The 24,065-nt window shown below is 41.8% G+C and overlaps 1 protein-coding gene across 1 annotated transcript in view; it reads left to right on the top strand.

Annotated features, from left to right (window-relative positions):
• Positions 1–11,698: 11,698 nt before the first annotated feature.
• Positions 11,699–24,065, top strand: part of ror2 (receptor tyrosine kinase-like orphan receptor 2) — a 71,086-nt gene continuing 58,719 nt past the window's right edge. The window contains exon 1 of the mRNA XM_072371427.1: positions 11,699–12,047. Within this exon, the coding sequence (XP_072227528.1) occupies positions 11,984–12,047 (64 nt within the window). The 5' untranslated portion in view covers positions 11,699–11,983. The remainder of the gene's footprint in view (positions 12,048–24,065) is intronic.

The raw sequence follows: 24,065 nt of genomic DNA, 5'->3' as shown, positions 1-24,065 counted from the left end.
AATCTTTAGAAGATAAATTAAGTGTGTAATGATTTTGATGACACTACACTGTATTATAATAAAGTTATTGAATATTTTTGTAATATCTCTGCTCTCACAGACAGCTGCATGTAAGCACTAATGTTGTTGGTGTGGCTCAGAGAGTGACTCATTTTGATGAAAATTAGGTTGTAGCTTGTTGTCTATCTTACTATGTTTAAAAATATGCATGTTTTGAGATTTAACAACGTTTTACTTGAGAGTTATTGATCTCGGAAGTTCGAATCTGCCAATATCTTTCCAACTTTACCACAGTCTTAGCCTTAGCAGGGCAGTTAGCTAACGCTAACTAGCTTACGCTAACTACTCCATTCACGTGTAATCATATGTTTATCATGTTATGTTTATCATAACCTATCAATTAAAAATCATGACACATAAAAACTTACCAGCTGCTGGTGCTGAGTTCGACATTTGTTGTGATGACTCCGTAGCAAATAGACTCTTTTTTAAATGCTCCGCTGCTGCTGTGTCCCATCAAGTCCCGTCGGGCCGTCAGTTGAGGGGGGAGGGGAAGGGAGGGTGTGGGGTACACTGTGCAGAGCTGAAGAGCATTGCTCTGCTGCAGGTGCAGGTGCAGACGAGCGGTGTCCATTTGAAGCTCATGGGCCATTAATTAAGGCTCGGCAGAGGCAGAGCCTTGGACCACACAATATTTCTCCACTTCTCAACTAGTTTTACAGACTAGTGTTGCAAATAAGTCATTTCACATTTAACACTAAAGTAAAGTCTCTCTCCTTTACTAGAATTTCACTAAACTAGTTGTGGACACGTATTTTTACTTTTGTATTTTATGTACTTTTAGCCTACTTTACAAGTTTTTCCATTTTATGCAACTTTATACTTACAATCCACTAAATTTCAGAGGGAAATGCTCAATATGCTCTATGTTCAATATATTGAATATATCAAATATCTAATGCCCTCAAGTTGTTGACTAAATTAATAGTAGCCTATCACTAAAAGTATCAATTTTCCCATTTCATGGACACGAGCCAGCCCAGACCTAGTTACAGAGAGCACTTTGGAGGCCTAGAATATAAAATTAAGCTTTTTGTTTCTTTGTTTTTAGTGGTAATTGTGACCAAAATGAGTCACCATCAGACAACACTGCTGACAACCTCGGGCATATGCTTGGAGGAAGACCTGAAGAGTGTGGGTTAGGGTTGGGTTAAAATGCAGCACTTTAAAAAGAGCACTTTGAGGGGCACAGGCTCTCAGGGGCTCTGAGTGTTAAAAAAAAACTCCTTAAAAAACAAAAAGGGCTCATATAAGTCCCACTAAAAGAATGTTAACATTTTTATAAAATTTACAGGACTTACTGGGCCACAGAGAGGAATTATTGTGATCAAACAAAGTCCTTCAGTTACCCAGGGTCCTTGAAGGAATGGTTACATGCTGCCATTCCGACATCTCGCCATTCCGACATGGGTCTCCAATTGTCGGAATGGCGAGACTTAAGTTTTTATCAAACGTCCCGTCATTCCGACACTTTTTTCCTCCTATGGTCGGAATGGCGGTATGTTTTTTTTTTTTTTTTTTAACATACCGCCATTCCGACAGTTCCTTTTAATAGCCTATTTTTTACCCAAAACATTTTGCACTAATGATATGCCGGCAATTACAGATATCACGGCTACTGCACAGGACACAGTTGCGAGCACTCTGCCTTGCCTTGCCAATAGGAGAAGAGAGAAATGACAGCGTAGAACGTATAAAACACAACAAAATGCAGTAAAAACGTTTATTCATGCTATTCACGTGATTTATGAGTACTTATGGGAAGCGCAGATGGGTTTTGCGCATTTGGCACAAACACACAGCTGTTGCGCAAGGCTTTATATAGCCTGTTGATATCTTAAGGTCCTAACTGGTCACACCTGGGAGTAAATGTCATGTAGAGATTGTTTTTACATTATATTACAGCTTAACATATAGCTTTCATCCACAAACAAACGTGGGAGAGCCCGAAGACGCATGTGCCAGACGCACATAGGCATGCGTAAAACCAATTTTGACCACTTCATGCTGCGTATTTGCTTTCTTTTAGTTAACTTTCGTTTCTTTTGGATTCTTGTGTGTGTTATGGAGCCGTTTCGGTCCATATTTGTAAGCCTTTTTTTCCTGGATTAAATTTTCGGAAGTTGAAACAAGTGGCATTGTGTGTGATTAAAAACCACCGCGGTCTGCTTCTCCTCCTCCAGTTGCCGATACTTTGTGTTTTTAATAACGCTTATCTGTAAACATGTGTTAAACATATAAATTGCATGAACAGAAAGAAGGGACTCACCTGTTGAGTAACGCACATTTCCTTATACGGAAAGCCTCGTCGGAATGGTGGGACATTTGAATGTCGGAATAGCGGGATGTCGCAATGGTGGGATGTCGGAATGGTGGGATGTTTGCATGTCGGAATGGTGGGATGTCAGAATGGTGGGATGTTGGAATGGCGGGATGTCGGAATGGTGGGATGTCAGAATGGTGGGATGTCAGAATGGTGGGATGTCGGAATGGCGGGATGTCGGAATGGTGGGATTTCGGAATGGGTGTTGCCACCCGAGGGAATACCATCAATAGGCTTCATCATATGTGGTTTGAAATAAGAAATCTGATTAAACAATGCTAGCTGAATAATTTAAAGGAATAAGCACTAATCAAAACACACAATAGTTAAAACAACAGACAACACTCATAAAAATACACACAAAAGCATTCATTACGATCTGCCTGTTTGCAGAGCTGGTCCTGACCTGCCTGGGGCCCTAAGCAAAATTCTGCCTGAGGCCATGACCCGTGAATAGAACCTGTACCTTATAGATAATATTATTATTATTATCATTATTAACAGCTGCATCAGGCCCGTTCATTTATTTACTACTACTACAAAATACTATTTACTGAGATGTGCATACATATTACTTAGTTAATTAACATTTTAATTTGATAAATAATTTTAATGAATAATCATAATTGCTTCCAAATATCCTGCTTTAATCCAGAGCTGTAATGAACAAAAGTTGAACCTCCACAGAGACTTGATCCCCATTGTCTAGTTTTAAAATTATGTGTCATGTTTTATTTCATAGCAAGGTATCAATCTTGGAGAGGGGAGGGGCTGAGAACACAGAAAAACAGGCATTTTTCTGAAGTCATGAAAAGTTATACTTTTTAGTGGACAGACGTGGACTAAGCACCCATAAAAACACTTCTTCCTCTTCCTCTTGAACAAAATGACTTGAGTCTTGAAGCATTATGATCTAATTCCAGGGCTGTACACTTTATTTTATTTGTCCTGGTAAATTGCAATAAAAACACAAAAAACCCTTTTGCACTACATCATAATGTAGCCTGGAAAAGTCCTTGTACCACTTTTCATGGAAACTTAAAACTGTTAGACAAAACTAGTGTCTGTGAATTTTGAGTGTGGCTGATATGGCTCTGTCCTCTGACTGTGGTGTCTTTCAGCTGTCTGTCCCTGCTCTGAACATCCTAAAAGGAAAAAAGTCACAATGTCACACAATGCCACACGGCACTTTCTACAAGCAAGGAATCCCATTTTTGCCCTTTTTTCTGAAATCTGAAATTTTAAATATCTACTGTTGCTCTTTCTTTCCGTAAGTAAGTAAGTAAAATTTATTTATATAGCACTTTTCGCAGAGGAAAACAACTCACAATGTGCTTCACATAGCACGGTCAAGGTATCAAGTTAAAATCATGAAACAGGTACACACACAAATAAAATAAAAATACAAAGACAAAACCAACAGACAGAAACAGTCAAAATAACACCACAACCCCTTAAAAGCCAGCCTGAGCATGTATGTTTTAAGATGTTTTTCAAAAATGTCCACGGTAGCTAAGTCTCTCAGGTACTGAGGAAGACTATTCCACAGCCTGGTTGCGACAGACTGGAAGGCTCTGTCTCCTCTGGTTATGCACCTGGTTTGAGGCACAACCAGAAGACCCAGGTTGGCAGACCTGAGAGACCTGCTAGGGACATGAGGGCGAAGAAGTTCAGACACGTAATCTGGTGCCTAACCACGAAGCGCTCTAAAAGTTAAAATCAAGACTTTAAAATTAATCCTAAAACTAACCGGAAGCCAGTGCAGCGAGGCCAGGACAGGCGTTATATGGCATCTCTGCCTAGATTTAGTCAGCAGTCTGCAAACGCTTAATAGCTGCCTTGCTGAGATATGTGAATATGGAGTTGCAGTAGTCCAGCCGAGATGACACAAACGCATGAATTATCAATTCTAGCTTGGCCTGCAACACCATGGTTCTCAGTTTGGCAATGTTTCTGAGTTGGAAGAAACAAATGTGAGACAAAGAATAAATGTGTTTGTCAAAGCTCATATCCTGGTCAAAGATAATGACCAAATTTCTCAGGGAGGAACATACATTGGTGCATATAGACCCAACGTAGTCCTTCACAGCAGAAATACAACTGTCTGGCCCAATAATGAGAACCTCAATTTTTCTGGTATTTAACTGAAGGAAATTGTTGGACAGACCTTAATAACTGACAAACAATCATGCAGCACATTCAGACCATTGACCAAAAACTGTAGCTGAATATCATCAGCGTACATGTGATAAGAGATGCCCTGGAACTGACTTATGATTTCACCAAGAGGCAACATGTACAAAACAAATAAAATAGGACCTAAAACCGAGCCCTGGGGCACTCCACATGATAGGGGAGCGGACGAAGAAATAAACGGGCCAACAGCTACTGAGAAGGTTCTGCCAGAGTGGTACGAGGCAAACCAGTCAAGGGCCCTGCCTGAGATACCAACATTGTCCCTAAGCCTGTCAGTAAGGATACCATGATCCACAGTGTCAAATGCTGCACTGAGGTCGAGCAACATAAGAACAGTACATTTACTGGTGTCAGACGCCATCATGATGTAGTTAGATACTCTAAGAAGACCTGTTTCAGTTGAATGCCTCTGACGATAACCGGACTGGAATTTGTCAAAGATCCTGTTCTCATTCAGAGCAGAGATGAGCTGATTCGCCACAGCTTTCTCCAGGATCTTTGACACAAAAGGCAACTTAGAAATGGGGCTAAAGTTTTGTGGAGAAGACGGGTCCAGGTTGGGCTTTTTAAGAATTGGTTTAACAATGGCTTGTTTAAAATAAGAGGGGAAACAACCAGAGACCAGTGAGCAGTTAACAATATTGAGCAGACTTTTTTCAGTAATGATGTGGTTAATACATCTAATGGGCTGGAGGAGGTCTTCATACCACTCACTAGCTCAGTTAACTGTAACAGGGAGATGGGCACAAAATGATCAAGTATTGGCTGCCCCTTATATGGGGTGGGGGGAAGGGCAGTAGAGGGGCTGATGTTTGCCCTGATGCTGGTGACTTTGTCAACAAAAAATGACAAAAAGTTATTACAGTCGTCCTCAGAGAACACAGGAACAACAGGCAACTGGGAGGAGACAAGGTTGTGGATAGTGTCAAGACAACTTTAGGAGTCCTCTTAGTGGAGGAAATAAGGTCTCTAAAATAAGAAGCCCTGGCAGCCTTTACCCTTGAGTTAAATTCAGTTAAACGTCCTTTAAAATAAATTTGTTGGACTAGGAGACCCTTGGATTTCCACAGGCGCTCTGCACGCCGACAACTACGTTTCAGACAACAGATGTCCTCATTCATCCAAGGATTCGGGTTTACGGCGGCGTAAGAGCGAGATTTTACAGGAGCAATATAATCTAAAATAGATGAACAATGCAGGTTGAAAGTGTCAACTAATGAATTGACATCAGAATCATCAAGAGACGGCTGCACTGCCAGGTTGATAAAACAAGAAGAAAATTTATCAGCAGAGAGGTCATTTAACATTTGTGAACGCTTGACGCGCTTGTTGGCTGGGCTGTCAGAATTAAAAGACACATTAAAAAGAATACAATCATGATCAGTGACAGGCAGCTCCTCAGAAATCCCACTGTCAATCATGAGACCGAGTGTAAAAACCAAGTCAAGAGTATTTCCCCTTACATGTGTGGGTAACATGCTGACAAAAGTTAAAAGATTCAGTTACCTCCAGAAAATTAGCGGCAATGCGGCTAGTAGAGTCATTTATAGCCATGTTAAAATCACCAAGGAGGAGGATTTTCTCAAATTTAATGATGGAGGCTAAAAAGTCACTGAATTCTGACAAAAACTGGCCATTGACACCAGGAGGGCGGTAGATTAAAACACAGTAAAATGGATTTGATCGTCCAATTTTCATCACCAACAGTTCAAAAGAAATAAAAGATCCACAACACACCCTTCGGCAGGAGAAACTGTCCTTGTGAAACACAGCGAGTCCCCCTGCACGGCCAGTAGTCCTGGGAGCGCAGGTGAAAGAGCATCCAGGTGGACACAGTTCATTCATAAAAACATATTCCTCACTCTTTTGCCACGTCTCTGTGATGAACATGAAATCCAGATTTCTGGTTGTAATTAGATCATTTAAAATGGAAGATTTGTTGGCGACAGAGCGGGCGTTCAATAATGCCATTTTAATGGGCCTAGGACCCACTGAGGTGGCGGGGAGTTCCCGTGCAAGTGTTTGTAAGTTGCGGCCGTCAACTCCGAACTGCCTCGCAGAGAGTTTTGCGGGAGTGAAGGCGGTCAGCTGATGTGCCGATCCAGGGAAGACGGGCCTGAGACATGACAGCCTCACATCGGGAGCCACAGACAGCCAAGGAAACGGAGACATCGGGCCCTCTGAAGAAGCAGGAAATGCAGAGGAACAGCGGTTCCAAAGATGATGAAGCCTTCTCCGCCTTGCCGCAACTCCAGCGCGTCTCCCTCATCTCCTGGTTCACTTCCTCCGTGAGCCGCGGAGGGAGCACCCGCGAGGATTCAAAATTCCAGCCGGGAGCTGGAATGAAGATTGGGGCAAAACACCCAAGATTCCGGATGACGGGAACATACAGCTGAGGCTTTAATTTAAAATAATTTCAGGCGATCGTAGATGATAATTGACTGTACACTATCCAAACAAAGTAGTAACAAAAACAGAGACAAAAACCACAGGACAGACGACGCGTGACGATGACAAGCAGCCGGAAATACAGGCGCGGCCATGATGATTAATGTGATTAATGCACACAATACAATGCATTGCACAATACCAAAAGGTACCTAGCATAAAAGTTTACACAAATTTTTTTTAAGACCTCACAGCTTGTCTCTGTTGTGCTGCTGCATTGCTGCTCTAAAACATACAAAATGGCTTCAGTGATGCACATCTAGGCTACAGCTCCTGAGTATAGAAATGGCCCATTTTAAAATTTAACAGGAAAAAAATCCACTTATTGGTCACTATGTAGTAGCATTTGTGCAGAACACTAGTGGGGTGTTGAACTGATAACCTAATCATAATCTAACCCAAACTTTACAGTACCGTGGAAATAATTACATAATTATTGAAAATGTATCTGCAAATCAACTGCAGTGAATCATGCTCTCCCTTAACACTGATAATCAGAAACAACAGCATAAGCTTATAACTCAGGAAGACTTTGGAGACAGCTAAATTAGCTTTGTTAAAACTGTCTGAGCATGAGAGAGGGGCCTACGTTCTCTGACTGTTTAAGGATGCTTAATTTGTTAACAGAAAAGTGCTGATGTTAGCTGTTAGCTTCTGGCTGTTAGCCGCTAACACTGACAATGACATACTGATTTAAAAAAGATAAATGCTAGCCGTTTTTCACTACAGTGATCTCTGGCTGCTGTGCTGGTACTGTAGCCCAGTGATTATCTAGCCAGTCTGTTATTCAATGTCAGTAGGCACACTCTTTAAGAGTCACAACAGTAAGCTCTGCTTTATGGCTGTAGTGCAGCGACCTCAGAGCAGGAAAGTTTGCGGGTTAGCACTTGAATAATGCTGAGAGGGGAGAAAACATGGCCGAGCTGTAGCCAGTCTCTACCAGCTGTCTTTCACATCAAGTCTCCACTTCTTACACTGTTTTCCTGCTAGCATTGGTGGACCAGAGCCAGGCAGAACCTTATATGTCTCAGGACTTGTCGCCAGCCATCTTGAGTATCAAAAAACATTTTCTTTCTAAAGAGCTCTATAGCATTTTTTTTTTTTTTGGAGGGAAGTTATACCATTTTTGCTTCCTTTGCTGGGAGTTTTTTTCTCCTGGACTAAGAAATATCAAATTGTGGCTCAAATTGTGGAGATGATTGACTGTTCATCCAAGAACAAAAGGACTGATTTACTTTTGATAAACACTGAAAAAATACTGAAAAGACACAATACAGAAGATTTTGAGTTATATTTCATTTATATTGTTGGCATCTATTTGTGTTGCTGGAATAGGTCAGATCATTTATATTGAAGCTGAAAATAATTTATTTTCTGGTTTATCTTGTGACACTACAATGAAAAAAAAACATATTTTCAGTTAAATAAACAGACACTGAGTTAAAGGGAAGGTACATTCCTGTCCAAAAAACCTTTTATTGGACTTAGGTATCATACTACTGCCAGACCCAGAATACATTCCTGATGAGTACATTTGAAACTGATCTCATCTTTGTGTGTTGTTATTGAAAGAGGGACAAATTGATACTTGGTTACAGTACAGTGAAATATGATTTGTGTAGCTTAGTATATGAATTTTTCTGATTTCCTTAAGTGTGTTGAAATTATGCTGTTTGTGGAGTCTGGCAACTTACACATAGCCTACATTTGTACATGAGATTACTTCCATATATGGTTACTTTACACAGTTGAACAGGTCATAGTTATCTTTCTGTCACAGCTGAGTAATTTCTTCTGAACCGCTTTACTAGTGATGGGATAAACAGTTCTTTTCACTGTACTGAATCACTAGAATCCATTCATTAAAAAGATTAATTAAAAAAAATACATTCATCAGCTCATTCAGTGCTTAGCAGGAGCCCTGACTGCATAATGCATATTTCTATAACTCCCTGAACTTGTAAAGCCACCAAATGATTCGTCATTCAGTTCATAATTCAGCCCTGATTGAGGTTCACATTCACGCTTTAAAATGCTCGCCACACGTACTGAGGGACGGTGTGTTCATGGACCATAGTACACAGTCACTGACGGGAGACACAGCGCTACTTTGAGTGGCATACATGTACTGCACGGGAGTCCTCAGCTCTATGCGCAGTACATTCACTGAACATGCTGCACTGATGTTGGCAAGTTGACACAGCACTAACGTTAGCAATAGGCTACGGCAATTGAACTTGAATCAAGTCCTCTGCCCTGAGTGGCAGTTCTCTCTGTGTGCAGTACATAAGTGACACAGCGCTACTTTCAGCACAGTACATGATTGTGAATCACATCCTCAGTGACTGTTCTCTCTGTGTGCAGTAGGTTTACAAGTGAGTGACACAGATGCAGTTCGTTCACTGAATGAGAATCACTCCCCTGCCCTGACACAAAGCTATTCTCAACAGTAAGTTCACTGAACAAGTCAGTGCTGACTGGTGGTGCGTTCACTGTGTTTCATAATTGCGTTTCACAAGTGAAAAACAGCACAAAGTTATTCAATTAAGATAACCACAAGATCTATAATTATCTAAATGCACAAATGTTAAACTTTTAGGGGCTGAACCCACCACCTAATACCTTACCAACTCTGCCAGTAAAATTCAAAGCACAAAGAAAAGAGAACTGTAATGAGCATACAAAGTTAAACAAATAAACAAACAAAAGTGAACTTTATTCAATTCTCTTGAGATAAGAGGACCAAAATTTAATAATTGGGTAACAAAAATTGTATAAGAGGATAATAAATCCATTCTAATGACAAAAATGGCATTCAGTCACATGCACTGTAATGACAGGTTTGGCCACCAGGAGTGCGATAGAGCACACACACAATGTCTGACAACCAGCCTGCTGGGGACTTTGCGTAAACACTGCAATACCAGGTTTGGTCTCCGGGGTTGCCATAGAGCACACACAAAGTCATAAAAAAAACAGTCTGCAGGGGACTTCTTAGGAAACTTTACCAGCCATATTAAAAAGTCATTTACTATTCATTGTAGTGGGTCGCACCGTGGGGATCATGGTTTTGGTCCCCATGGTGGTCTATGGTCCCCATGGTGTTGGTCTGTATTCAAGTCAATGTCCCCACCAGGATAGATAAACGAAAGCACACACACACACACGGTAGTAGGCCTATACACCGATCTGAACTGTAATTAATGTACAAAATGTACAAGTGAACAACTGGAATCAGACACACCTGATTAATCACCACATCCAGTGGCAGAGCTGTCAAGCTTCCCCCAAGATTAGTAAAGTTACATCTTATCATGGAGAGACAGAAGAGATATAGACATACTGTGTATTTTTTTTATCAGGTCCTCAACACATTCTCCCAGGTAGATGATGAGAGATTTGAGGACACATTCCCTTCTGACATCAGCATCGGCCTCCTGCAGAGACAGTGAAAAAGATGCAATGTGGAGGATAGGCAAGCTTTTAACACCCGCTTGCCAGCTCTGACGGGTGTTGGCACCTGTGATGAATATATATGGTACGGCCAGCGCCTAGCCAACTGACAAAAGGACCCAAAAGCAGACGCTGCAACAACAGAGGTTGAGTTAAGACAAGGTTTATTGAATAAGAAGTGATGTGAGGAGCCAGAGGCATGATCCAGGAACACGGAAGTCTCTGAGACGAGAGGTAGATGAATAATGAGTTGCTCCTGCAGACTCTTAAGAGGAGGCCTTAATGAGGGCAGATGAAGGATAGATGTGTAAGCAGGAGCCGACCACACTCCGGCCCGGACTTCCTGGAACCTGGGGCCTGTTGTTCGAAACTTAGATAAGGCATTAAGATGGGATTTGTTGGTTATCCTGGCTGAATTTAGCCTGTAGTCGGTTGTTCGAAAGCTGGGTAACTTTATCCTGGTCAAGTTACCATGGTGATTAATTATCTGCAGCTAGCCCGCTCCAGACAAGGCTAAATGCCAGGTTAGTCGATTCTGTTGTGTTATCTTTGGAGTCAGCAGCTGCGCTGATCAGAATTTAATGTGTTTTATAGTCATTCCATGTTCTGATGAAGGCTACGCATTGGCCTTGTTCTGGAGTAAGGGTCCTTAGGCAAGACCACCCTTACCCTACCTGCTAAATGCACAAACTGTGAATGTATTCATTTTTACTTATTGAGCACAGTGAAACTAATGTTACAATCATGGTGCCAATATTGGAAACACAACAGATTTATCATTCAGAGGCTAACATTTGCTCAGGTCCCTGTTAAAACTCTGAACTATTAAACAGCTTTTTGTGATTGAGTTATTTACACGTGATGAAAATGTATGTTTATGGCAAAATGTTGGAGTTTTGGCAGTTTCGCCCCCCTCATACATATTATCTGCACAGAGAAGGCCGAGTAAACAGCCTCGAACAGATTCCTTCTCACAGAAGCATTATCTCTAAATAAGCCATCATCTGGGGAGGTGCTTTCCACACACAGAATTAGTTCCAGACGTTTTAGCGGATGAAGAAACAACAGAACGACTCCAGCTGCCTGCCACCGGCTGTGGAGCTTTTTAATGGGGAGCTTTACAGTTCTGCAGGCGGCAGTGATGGATTCCTTGCTTCAGTCTATAGATGGGGCCCTCGACTCAACATTGCTGCACACCGAGCGCGCGTGTGAGCGTTCACGTGCGTTCCTCTTTTCCTCTGTGAGGACAGTGGTCAGTGGATCAGCGGCCACGCGGATGAACGCGCCTTTGTTTTTTTTCTGAGAATCCACAGCTGTCTCGCACCTTCATGTCGGACGCCTCCGCGAGCTAAACGTGCAGTTTCACCCCAAGCCCGGCTGCTGAGAGGAAAACCAAGAAGAGCGGATCCAGCTGCTGAGAGGAAAACCCAGAAGAGCGGATCCAGCTGCTGAGTGAACGACGCGCAACACTCTCCGGCAAACTTTTGAGTGAAAACGAACGCCATGGCCACCTTCCTTCTGAGTTTCCTCTGGATGCTTCTCTGCTTTCCAAATGGAAGATGTAACGGTGAGTGTTTGAACTTCCACAGCACGACGCGCACACGCACAACACGGAGCCCGGTAAGAAAGCGGAGAGGCTCGTGGAGTTTGCTTTTCCACGGATGGCGCTTTAATCTTTTGCTTGCGACTCTTGTGGGACTTGAGTTGTGCTTGCAGCTTGGGTTTCACGTTGCTTCCGTAGAAAAAGCTCCCAATCTAACTGCTTTTTCACTTCACTGAGAGCTGCATCTCTTACTGTCTGAGTCTCAACGAGTGGAATTCACCCGTGTCTACTTATTTTTTAGCACATATCGTATTACCTTGAACTATTTGTGTTTTTGCATTTAATCTTGATCATTAAAAGGTTTCCCGTGTTTGAAGGGTGCAGGGCTGAGGGGGACCTCTCCTCCCTCTGGAAAAGTCTGGGACCACTTAAACACTCTTTGTCCTTCTGCAGCGCGGTGACATGTGTTCCTGGCAGCTCCCACTGCCCAGAAAAAGGTGCCTGTGTCAGACTCAAAGGACCACTGTGTCGTTGTCATGTTAATTGAATGCATAGCTCGAGCTAATCCCGCGTCTTTGTTAGTCATGCTAATTCATTTGGGGGGTTGGGGGAGGGTGTTGGGCTGGGGGCAGATTTCCTGTTTTCAGCCTCAGGTCTCAGGATTACCATTTGTCATTAAATTCAGGGGGTGGGGGTGGGGGCTGAATAATTAGCACCTTCACTGCTGCTCCTCCTGGGTTAGAAAGCTACACAAACCCACTGTGACCAGAACCAGAACCTGAACTGTGACCAGCACCAGAACCTGATCCAAACTGTGACCAGCACCAGAACCTGACCCCAACTGTGACCAGCACCAGAACCAGAACCTGACCCCAACTGTGACCAGCACCAGAACCTGACCCCAACTGTGACCAGCACCAGAACCAGAACCTGACCCCAACTGTGACCAGCACCAGAACCTGACCCCAACTGTGACCAGCACCAGAACCAGAACCTGACCCCAACTGTGACCAGCACCAGAACCAGAACCTGACCCCCACTGTGACCAGAACCAGAACCTGACCCCAACTGTGACCAGCACCAGAACCAGAACCTGACCCCAACTGTGACCAGCACCAGAACCAGAACCTGACCCCAACTGTGACCAGCACCAGAACCTGACCCCAACTGTGACCAGCACCAGAACCAGAACCTGACCCCAACTGTGACCAGAACCTGACCCAAACTGTGACCGGCACCAGAACCTGACCCCAACTGTGACCAGAACCTGACCCAAACTGTGACCAGCACCAGAACCTGACCTGAACTGTGACCAGAACCTGACCCCAACTGTGACCAGCACCAGAACCAGAACCTGACCCAAACTGTGACCAGAACCTCACCCCAACTGTGACCAGCACCAGAACCTGACCCCAACTGTGACCAGAACCTCACCCCAACTGTGACCAGCACCAGAACCTGACCCCAACTGTGACCAGCACCAGAACCTGACCCCAACTGTGACCAGCACCAGAACCTGACCCCAACTGTGACCAGCACCAGAACCTGACCCCAACTGTGACCAGCACCTGAACCTGACCCAAACTGTGACCAGCACCTGAACCTGACCCCAACTGTGACCGGCACCAGCACCAGAACCTGACCCCAACTGTGACCGGCTCCAGAACCTGACCCCAACTGTGACCGGCACCTGAACCTGACCCAAACTGTGACCAGCACCAGAACCTGACCCCAACTGTGACCAGCACCAGAACCTGACCCAAACTGTGACCAGCACCAGAACCTGACCCAAACTGTGACCAGCACCACCTATGAGCTTGGAATGCTTGAGCCTCAGTTCAAATTTTTCAAACATGTTTTCTGTCAGGAAACTTTGCTATTAAGAAATCTCACGTGCTTATGATGATGCAGTGATGTGTAAATGCTATCAAACAAAGCATGTTGGTCTCCCGACTTCTTCCATTTCTTAAATAGGAATGAACCAAGGATGATTGGGTCAGTTTTTGCCATGTGGAAGATTTCATGCCCTAAATGTACAACCCCAGTTCCAAAGAAGTTGGTGCTCTATAAAAAGTAAAAAACTGAATGCAAAAAACAATTTTTTATTAATAGAACAGAGAAAACATATCCAAAGTTGAATGGAATACATTTTACAATTTGATGAAAAATATTAGCTTATTTTAAATTTGACACTACCCAAAAAAATGTTTACATTTGATACTGCGTCTCAACTTTTGTCATGTTCTGCACAGGGATTGGATAGAAAGTGACATTCAACCAGTCAATTCTATGTTTGAAAAGGATTTGATAGCAATGTGAATAACAATGAATTGAAATGACCTCAGAGCACCATATAAACTGAATAAGCAATGAGTAATAGCTGACTTCCACTGTAGCAGCTGTGGAAGAAGTGGAAATAAAGGAGTACTCACAGCGAGGTTAGACCAGAACGGCAGTGCTGCAGAAAAAGGGGCCTGTGGCAACGTTTAGAAAGAGTTCTGTCATTTCTGTGGTCGCTTTTAACAAAATCCTGGTGTGCCAGAACAAAGCAAAACAGAAAATAATACATACAAGACTTTATGGTACTGGAAAGTTTTAGAGTGGTCACAGCTTTGTCTTTCATCATTCCAGTTGTAAGAAGAAGTCCAGCAGAAATCAGTGTGTGTGTATGTGTGAGAGACTGGTTAGATTGGCACTGAACTGGAAGACATCATGTTCTGAAGCCGAGCCCGGTTCAGCTTTTCTAACCAGACGATGGGATGGTAGAACTAATCAGCAACATACTGTCTGTCAGGTACTTTTGTGGTATGTGTGGGGCAGTTGAAGTTGACATCATGGATAAGCAAAGGTAAACGCTGTCGACTTAATGAAGATATCAGCTTTGTGGTGATATAGCACCTTGCTGTGTGGAAAGGGTGCTGTGCTGTGAGTAGTTAGAACTGTGAGTAGTTAGAACTGTGAGTAGTTAGAACTGTGAGTAGTTAGAACTGTGAGTAGTTAGAACTGTGAGTAGTTAGAACTGTGAGTAGTTAGAACTGTGAGTAGTTAGAATGCTCAACAGAAACACTATCTTTAAAAAAACGTAAACCATACCAATTTGAAAGAGAAGATGGAGGTGAATGGAAAAATGTAGTCAAACCTTCTGTTTCCAGGCCATTCTCATCTATGTGCTGTGGCATCGTATGCACCAGACACAACGGGGGGGCTTCCTGTTACAGTTGTTAGAAGTATGACGTGGTTGGTGCCCCAAAGCATTCGAAAGCGCTCCCTGTTTCCACCTGCTCCTTTTCCGTTCTTTGGTTATGTTGTGACCGTTTACAGCATGTATCTGTACTTGCATTTGCTGTGCTGATTTGCAGCATTGTTATGTGTTTGGTTGTGTGTGTGTGTGTGTGTGTGTGTGCTCAAATCGATGAAGATGTTTTTCCCAGCCTGCTTATGTTTTAGTCAGCATACCGAGCTCTCAGCCACTGTAGAAAACACAATGAAAAGTTTTGAAGAAGTCTTGATGCACATTTGGAGTAATGGAAACCTCACGTCTGAGCTGGTAAAGATTACAATGATGTGACTCACCAGTTTTCTCTGGTCTGGGCTGGAAAACAACCTCTTTTTTTTAGATGGGATGTAATCACCTGGACATTGAAGTACTTAAAGAAAAAGAAGAAAAGCTCTCTCCATTTTCCTCTCGTGGATGTGCGCCGCAGTTGGGTTTTTTTCTCTGGTGGTAGGCGCTATGGGGAGCCTTCTTATCTGAGTGAAATGACCTGGAAGTATCTCAGGAGTAGCCATGATGAGAGCTGTTCACATTCACTCAATACTGTAGTAAGGGAAGGAACCCAAATGCTTCCATTAAGATCTACTTTAGCAAAGGATACCCCAGCCCATCCTTTTGATGATTCCGTCCCACAGTGTCCTGGGGCCACAACTTTGGATGCTCACTTACTTTCATCCAGTGGCACTAACTCTGATTCATTTTCATAAATATGCCTGTGGCAACACCATATTTATCTTTTTTGAATTTTTCTTTGATTTTAGTTGAGAACTTACCTTGATAATAAAGTAGTATTCCATATTATCTCTATGATATATATTACATGGTTTTCATATTATGAGATTGCAAGAGACAAAATACGTAAAGCACTTCAATTCAATTCAATTCAATTCAATTTTATTTATATAGCGCCAGATTACAACAATTGTCATCTCAAGGCACTTAAGTAATATAGTCCAATTCAAGCCAATTGGAATTCAATTCATTGTAATCATAATCCAATTAATTCATATAGAGCTAATTCAAAAAATTAATATCCTAGCTAAGGAAACCAACAGATTGCACCGAAATGTGTCTTCAGTCCAATCTCCCGTCCTGAGCGTGCCTGTGGCAACTGTGGAAAGGAACGACTCCTTTTAACAGGAAGAAACCTCTGGCAGAACCAGACTCAGGAAGGGTGGCCATCCGCCTCGACCAGCTGGGGTTCGAGAAGACAGAAAAGAGGGAAAAGAGGGGGGGAAAACACCATAACGCCATTCAAAGGATATCTGTTGGAACAGGGAAACATACGTTAATAATCACAATAATGTCACATGTACATAAAATCAATTTTGAAATTAAACAGGGGGAAAAAGAGAGCAAAGTGAGGAAAGGTGTGACAGATGAGGTCCCCCAGCAGTCTAAGCCTATAGCAGCTTAACTATGGGATGTTTCAGGATCACCTGAGCCATCCCTAACTATAAGCTTTATCGAAAAGAAAAGTTTTAAGCCTAATCTTAAAAGTGGAAAGGGTGTCTGCTTCCCGGACATTTACTGGCAGCTTATTCCACAAGAGAGGGGCCTGATAACTGAAGGCTCTACCTCCCGTTCTACTTTTAGAAACTCTGGGAACAACAAGTAAACCTGCAGTTTGGGAGCGAAGTGCTCTGTTAGGAAAATATCTTACAATTAAATCTTTAAGATATGATGGAGCTCGGTCATTAAGAACTTTATATGTGAGGAGAAGAATCTTAAATTCTATTCTGAATTTAACATGGAGCCAATGAAGAGAAGCTAAAACTGGAGAAACATGATCTCTCCTGTTAGTTCTCATCAGAACTCTGGCTGCAGCATTTTGGATCAGCTGGAGGCTTTTCAGAGAATATGTGGGACAGCCCAATAATAAGGAATTACAGTAGTCCAATCTTGAAGTAACAAATGCATGGACTAGTTTCTCTGCATCACCCTGACAGGATGTTCCTGATTTTAGCAATATTACAAAGGTGAAAGAAGGCAGTCCTAGAAACCAGTTTTATATGTGCATCAAATGATAAATTCTGGTCAAAAATAACTCCAAGGTTCCTCACTGTAGAACTAGAAGCCAAGGAAATACCATCTAGAGTAACTATATAACTAGACAATTTCTCCCTGAAGGGCTCAGGTCCAAAGAGAACAACTTCAGTTTTGTCTGAATTTAAAAGCAGACAGTTCTGAGTCATCCAGGTCTTTATGTCTTTAAGACAGGCTTGTAGTCTGACCAACCTGTAGGTTTCATCTGGTTTCATAGATAAGTACAGCTGAGTATCATCAGCATAACAATGGAAATTTATGCCATGCTGTCTGATAATGTTACCTAATGGAAGCATGTATAAAGTAAAAAGAATCGGTCCAAGCACAGAACCAACCAGAACTTCAGTGCTGCAGACCCTTATCACGACAGAGTGTAAGTGGTTGGATTCTCAGTGCTGCTCCATCTTTTCCTGAATCCTTAAGAATTTTCTAGTGTAGCAGTAAGAGTGCCACCTTTCATGTGGGTGACCTGGGTTCATATCCCCTGCATCAAAGGTACTACCTCCAGTGGGGGGTCCTTAGGTAAGACCCCCTTACCTTACCAGTGTAAGTCGCTTTGGATAAAAGATAAAAAAGATTCCTCTACGAAATTCCTGTAGCTCAGTCGCCCACCAATCGGAAGGGTCGGTGGTTCGACTCTGGCTTCCCCGGCTACATGTTGAAGCGTCCTTGGGCAAGACACTGAACCCCACGTTGCCCCCCCCAGTGTATCATTGGGGGTATGAATGTGTGTATGAATGATTAGAAAGCACGTAGTTAAGTATCTTAAGACGTGCTGTATGAATGTGTGTGAGTGGGGTGAATGCGGCATGTAGTGAAGCGCTTTGAGTGGTCAGTTAGACTAGAAAAGCGCTATACAAGTACAAGTCCATTTACCATTTACCATTTTACCACTAGGAGCCAAGCCTTCTGTTGACACCATACAGTCCAGTTATTCACTTCAAAACAGTTGATTTGAATTTGTCTTATTAACATACCTTTTGTGGGTTTTCAAAAGATCAATCCAGATTAGCTTAAGTACTAATTGGAAACCCAGCTGCTGATTATCTCACACACTTCACACAGCCCCACATGAAGTTTCCACCGACTAAAACATTAGACGCATCCTCTGCAGGGGAAGCAACGGGGAAGAAGTAATGATGGATGCTTTAATCTCGGTGAATTCCAACATGTTCCGGGCCGTCCTCTGTTTGGATTGGACGATTTTCAGAGCCTTGAGCAGAGCTGTTAAGTCTGTTAGTAATCATTCTTTTAAAGTGTCCTGGCCAGGATTTGCTCTCATGTTTTATGGTGCATACTCCATTACATGTGAAACAATATTATTACTAAGGTTTTTGTTGGAATTGTGTGTTTTTGATTTTAAATCACTGACACATTCCCTCTTAACTCTTAACTTGTGAACACCGGACAACTTGTCCTGGATAGTGGATTTTTATAGAGCGACATCAGACAGCACTGTCAACGAGCCTCCGCCGTTGCCAGTTTCTGCATGAAGTAGACTGATTTTAGAGTTTGGAACCCAGCAAACATTTGTTGGTGTTGCATTAAATTGCTGATATCATGTAAAATGTCCTTTTAGTAGGAGAGACACAAAATGATCATATCTATAAAAGAAAAGGATAATGGGGGTAAAAGCGATAACCCTGTATCTTAGTGGAAGTTTGTCATTTATGTGGTTTTCAGTTTAATTCCTTGCTTCCTCGGACCACATGTCCTTGGGCCTGACACCGAACCACACGTTGCCTCCTTTGCGTCCAGCAGTGCGTAGTCTGCATCACGCTGTGTATGTGATATGGAGCTCATTTTGCAGGACAGTAATGCATCTCTCCACAGACCAAAGAGTGTCCACCCTTTTCTTCAGGAAAGACATATCAACTCAATGACAAGGCCAGCAAACAGTTCAGATTTATGGTGGAACTGTAAACATGCTCCATCCTGCAGCTGACCTGTTACTGCTGTGTAAGAAAGTTGGAACCTGACTGATGAGGAACGTTGTTTTTCAGCTGTGAAGTCATCAGAGAACTCAAGCTGGCAGAAAAGACAGAGGAGCTGAAACTTTTTGGTTCATGTTTCTAGATTTTCTTCCACTATTTCTTCAGAAAAAGATATCAAATTTAAAAGGATTTGTCAGTTTTGTTTATTTGTGTTTTTCAAAGCGAGATTTTGGTTGCCCCATAAAGGTCAACGCACTACAAAAGCCACAATGGAAGTGAACAGCGTCTCTTTGTGTTGAAATACAGACATTCAAGGGTCTAATTGTGTATCCTACATCATAATTGATCTGTTTTGACGTAGTATTTAGTTTCATATATGTAATTTATGCCCTGTGATGGACTGGCGACCTGTCCATGGTGCACCCCGCCTCTCGCCCGATGACCGCTGGGATAGGCGCCGTCATTGAGCACACGACGTTCTGCGTTAAGGGAACTCGTTGCTCGACAGTTCACCATGCAGGTAGGGGGGTGTGTTTGTGTGGTTTCAGGTTATAGCAGAATCCGTGCTTTTTCTTCCAGTCACAGTTAACAACAGCAAACGATGGCAACCGAGGTGGAGCAGCTGTATTTGCAGCTGGAGCTCATCAATACTGAAGAACAAATGCTTAAATTGCAAATGTTGAAACGCAGGCTAGAGAGAAGACGTTCGCGGGGGTGGTCTGTGCAACCGGCCGAGGCTGAACAACCAGTGTTGAACAAATGCACTTTAGATCATTTCGAATGTCAACGAGCTTCTTCCCCTTGTACAGCCATTAAGACCGTTCTAAAACTACGAAACTACGTTCAAAGTGGACCAATCACAGCCCTTACGGCCCGCGTCTACGCGACATGCAGTTAGAATTTTTGGGAGGTGCACGTCAGGCTACGGCGGAGGGGTAATCGTCGACATGACGTTAAAGCATAAACTACGACTAAGACGTGCTGTATGAGTGAATGTGACAGTCAGTGTGAAAGCGCTCAACTAGACTAGAAAAGCACAGTCCAGTTCCACATTTATTATGTACATGCAGATGTTTTTTTTCAAAGCTGTGCCATTTTTATCAACATTTCATGATATGCAACTTGAAAATGTGCACCAGCCCCACATCAAACACCATTCTGTTAAATGCAAAGTTTTCATTTTCTTATATTTCATTTCACATATTTAATTCTCCAGCCAGTGGAGTATTAAATAAGAAACCTTCATTGTTGTAACGAATGTCCTGCGGGAGGACATAAAGTCTAATACCCTGGATACAATTTAACTGAAAAAGTAACTAAAGTTGAAATGAACATCATATATGTCACATTTATGAATTTAAATCTGAAATATTTAACCTGTTGGAAATAAAGCTTATTTGTTCATAGACATGCATGCAGGATGAAAAGTGCTCAGTCAGCAGTGGTTGGTGTTAAAAGTGTGCCATAGTCTGTGGAAATATGTTAACAGCATGCTTCTCATAGTTATTGGCCTGTCCCTCCTCCTTTAGCAGCTGTTTTTTAAATAATAGTTCTGAAATCTGGGCCAAAGTTTTACAAGCAAATCTGTGTGATGTTCTGTTGCTGGTGATATTTATGTTGCTAGATAAGCTTTCAGCTTATCTAATTTCCTTCTGACTGTTTGGATAAAGGAAAGAATGACAGAGATATTTGAAGGACTATGTAAACAACAGACACTAAAGCTCTTTTATGTGTAACTATAGGCAGAAACCTCATGTCAATGTCAGCAAGGACAATAAACAGATGTTTCTCAAGAGCAAATGTGAGAGTTCCACTGTTGCTGGCAGCATCTATGTTTGCACCATGTTGTGACAACAGGAAGTTTTTATGTTGAATAAAAGATAATTTATATGTAATCAACTGGGGGTGTGACGATACACTCAGCTCACGAGACACGATATTGGGTTCATGAGAACAAGAGGAGATTTTAAGAAAGCCACCATGACAAAATATATGACTGGACCAACAGACTTTTATTTAACCGAGTTGCACATGCATTTTGAAATGTTTCATTATAGCTTTTATTAAACTTCTTCTTCCACAAAGTGAAACTAAATCACTGCGGTGTACGGCATTATTTTCATACAATGCTTGCATATTGTCCGTGTCTTATCAGTGACTCTGCTGCCATTTATCATTTCCGCCGGGTACCCAACATGCTGCCAAACAAACGATTTCAAAGTGGCGTGGGCATCTTCAGTGGTAATACCGGTATTTTCCGACGTCATTCTGGCTACTTGCTGCTTCTCCTCCTCCTCTTCTTTTGCTTCTCCTTTAGGTTCTGGCAGGCTAGACATTTGCTTTTACATGTCTTTTTTTTGGTAAAGCTCAACAATTATCTGACTTAAATAGATGCAAGGTATGTGTGAATGTGCAAGCATGACTGGCGCAATATGTGCCTATTGTTATGTTGCCTATGTATATAAAATGCAAAACTGTCAATAAAAATGTTTTTCTTTTAAAAAAAAAAAGTACTATGTAGCCTGGAACACTGTAGACAAAGAAGTCTGTACACTATAAGTATAGTCCGTTTACCACATATCTTCATATGCCTAACATGTATGTGCAAGTTTACTAAAACAAGCTATTTACAGCAAAGCACGTATGAATGTCATATCTATCTTTAATTTACATATACGCCTGTGTGAAATATACTGTATGATAAGCATACTTAATTATATGTGCATATGCAAAAAAAGACATATTTGTAAGTAAATTATTATTATTATCGGGTTAGGGTTCCACAAGTGAGCCACATTATTTTATGTGTTTCTTTTATATGTACAGACAGATGACAGTTTATACTTTCAGTGAGTAACAATCGGCGTCATCCATTGGAAGAAAAACAATGAATTAATAATGATATGTTAGAATCAAGCTTAAGTAAGAATTTTTTTGTTTTAATTACATTTGAAAGAACAATATTAATATGAAGATACTTATCTAACAACAGGAACAGCGTGATTTGTATTATACTGATGTCTGTTGGGTTGGGTTGCAGAATCCCAGGAATTTCAAAGTTGAAAACTTTCCATGGGAATTAACAGGAATTTATGGGAATCAACGGTAACAACCTGGAAAATTTCAGAATTGAAGGTTGGGAACTAAAACATAGTTGGTAATAAATAGATATCGTAGCATAATCCTTGGTAAAAAAAAAAAAGTCTTATTTAATGCAAATACAGTTTAGTCTGTATGTTATTCCTCAGGCACATAGCACACTACTTACTGCAGGGCTGTTGAGGCCACAAACCCTACATCCATCGTGCATTCCTCCATCACATGCACTGATGATTTCTAGAATTCTGAGCTACTAAAGCTGCTCTTTTGAGCCCACAGCACAGACACAGACTGAAGTCACACATTTGAACCCGAAGTCAAGTCACTTCTGATGATCAAAATGTATTCATACAGTAGCTAGCTAACTGCTAAAAGTGATATGCTAAATGAAAGCTAGCTAGCACCATTTCATCAAAAAGGCCATCTTATTATGGTGCTAGCCACTCGAAATGTGATGCCGTTTCTTCTGCATCCTGCCGGACAGTTTTCTGTACCCACACAAAATTTTGTGAAGACCATTCCATTTCTGCAGCTAAATATCTATATATCTGTGTCGTGCACTGCTTTAGTGTTTTTTTGTCATCTTATTCAACAGAAAAATGCCACGTACGCATCTGATGTGTGGAGGCAGTTCACACCAGCTAATGTTGACGGAAAGTCTATGTATATATGCAAATTATTCAATCTGGAATATTTCCAGAAAACTAAAGTTCCCATGGTAATTTTCTGGAAATTTTCCAGGAACTTTGCCCCTTTTCTACGCTAGAGTTGGGGGAGTAGTTGGATGGACTTTCCAAGCATGCTCTAAAAAGTATCTTTGCTTCCATGGGTTAAAAGAATTGTTCATAATTGTTTGTAGTGATTTCCTCTCACCAGTTCTAGTGTATTCCTGTTGCTGACAGTTGCTGTGTAGGCAGAGATGATGTTTCACCATGAATGATTGTGTGTGATCGGTTTCTTCAGTAAGAACATAGCTTGGAGTTATTTAATCATGTGTTGTAGAGTTTCAATGATGTTGATATGAATTATATAACTTGTATGGGCACTTTATCTATGCACATTTATTAAATTTTTGTGTGGTTTGTCAACTGATGCTTCAGATCTTGATGTTGCTTCATATTAAAAGTCGTGACGTTAATGCGAATGCTTTGATGGTGAATTTTAACCCTTTCCATGAAACAGGAAGTCTTTGTGAAGGCGTCGTGGATGCTCATGTTGTCTTGCACATGTGAGTAGAGAGGTTCTCTACTATTTGACATGATTTTCACGATCATTTTGCTTTAAAAAGTATGAAATTCTGTACCCATATGTGTTATGCCAAGACCTACAGAAAAGCCTCATGGATCCGTTCCCTAAACCCAACAGGAATTCAGCCATTTTTAATGAATTGGTCCATTTTGGCACATTTTCTGCTTTGATAAACTCCTCTTAGGGATTTTATTAGATTGATATGATTTTGTCAGTCAAATCTTAGGTCTGTTGCAATGTGAAATTGAAAAGTGTTTTTTTTTTTGCGGGGGGGGGGGGTTGTCAGATGGATAGCCCCTGGTGGCACCGCAAAGTCAAAATGATGTAACCTAGAAAACATATTTATCAAAGCAGGCCCAGTGCCATCTTTGATAGGCATGAGGATCAAGAATTGGCTTCACTTCAGAGACAATTTAAAATGTTCTAAAGCATTAGTAGTGC

This window comes from Leuresthes tenuis, unplaced genomic scaffold (assembly GCF_036924035.1).
Source record: "Leuresthes tenuis unplaced genomic scaffold, fLeuTen1.0.hap1 SCAF_19, whole genome shotgun sequence".
NCBI classification, from domain to species: domain Eukaryota; kingdom Metazoa; phylum Chordata; class Actinopteri; order Atheriniformes; family Atherinopsidae; genus Leuresthes; species Leuresthes tenuis.
The sequence above is the reverse complement of the archived record's forward strand: the minus strand, read 5'-3'. Positions and strand labels throughout refer to the sequence as shown.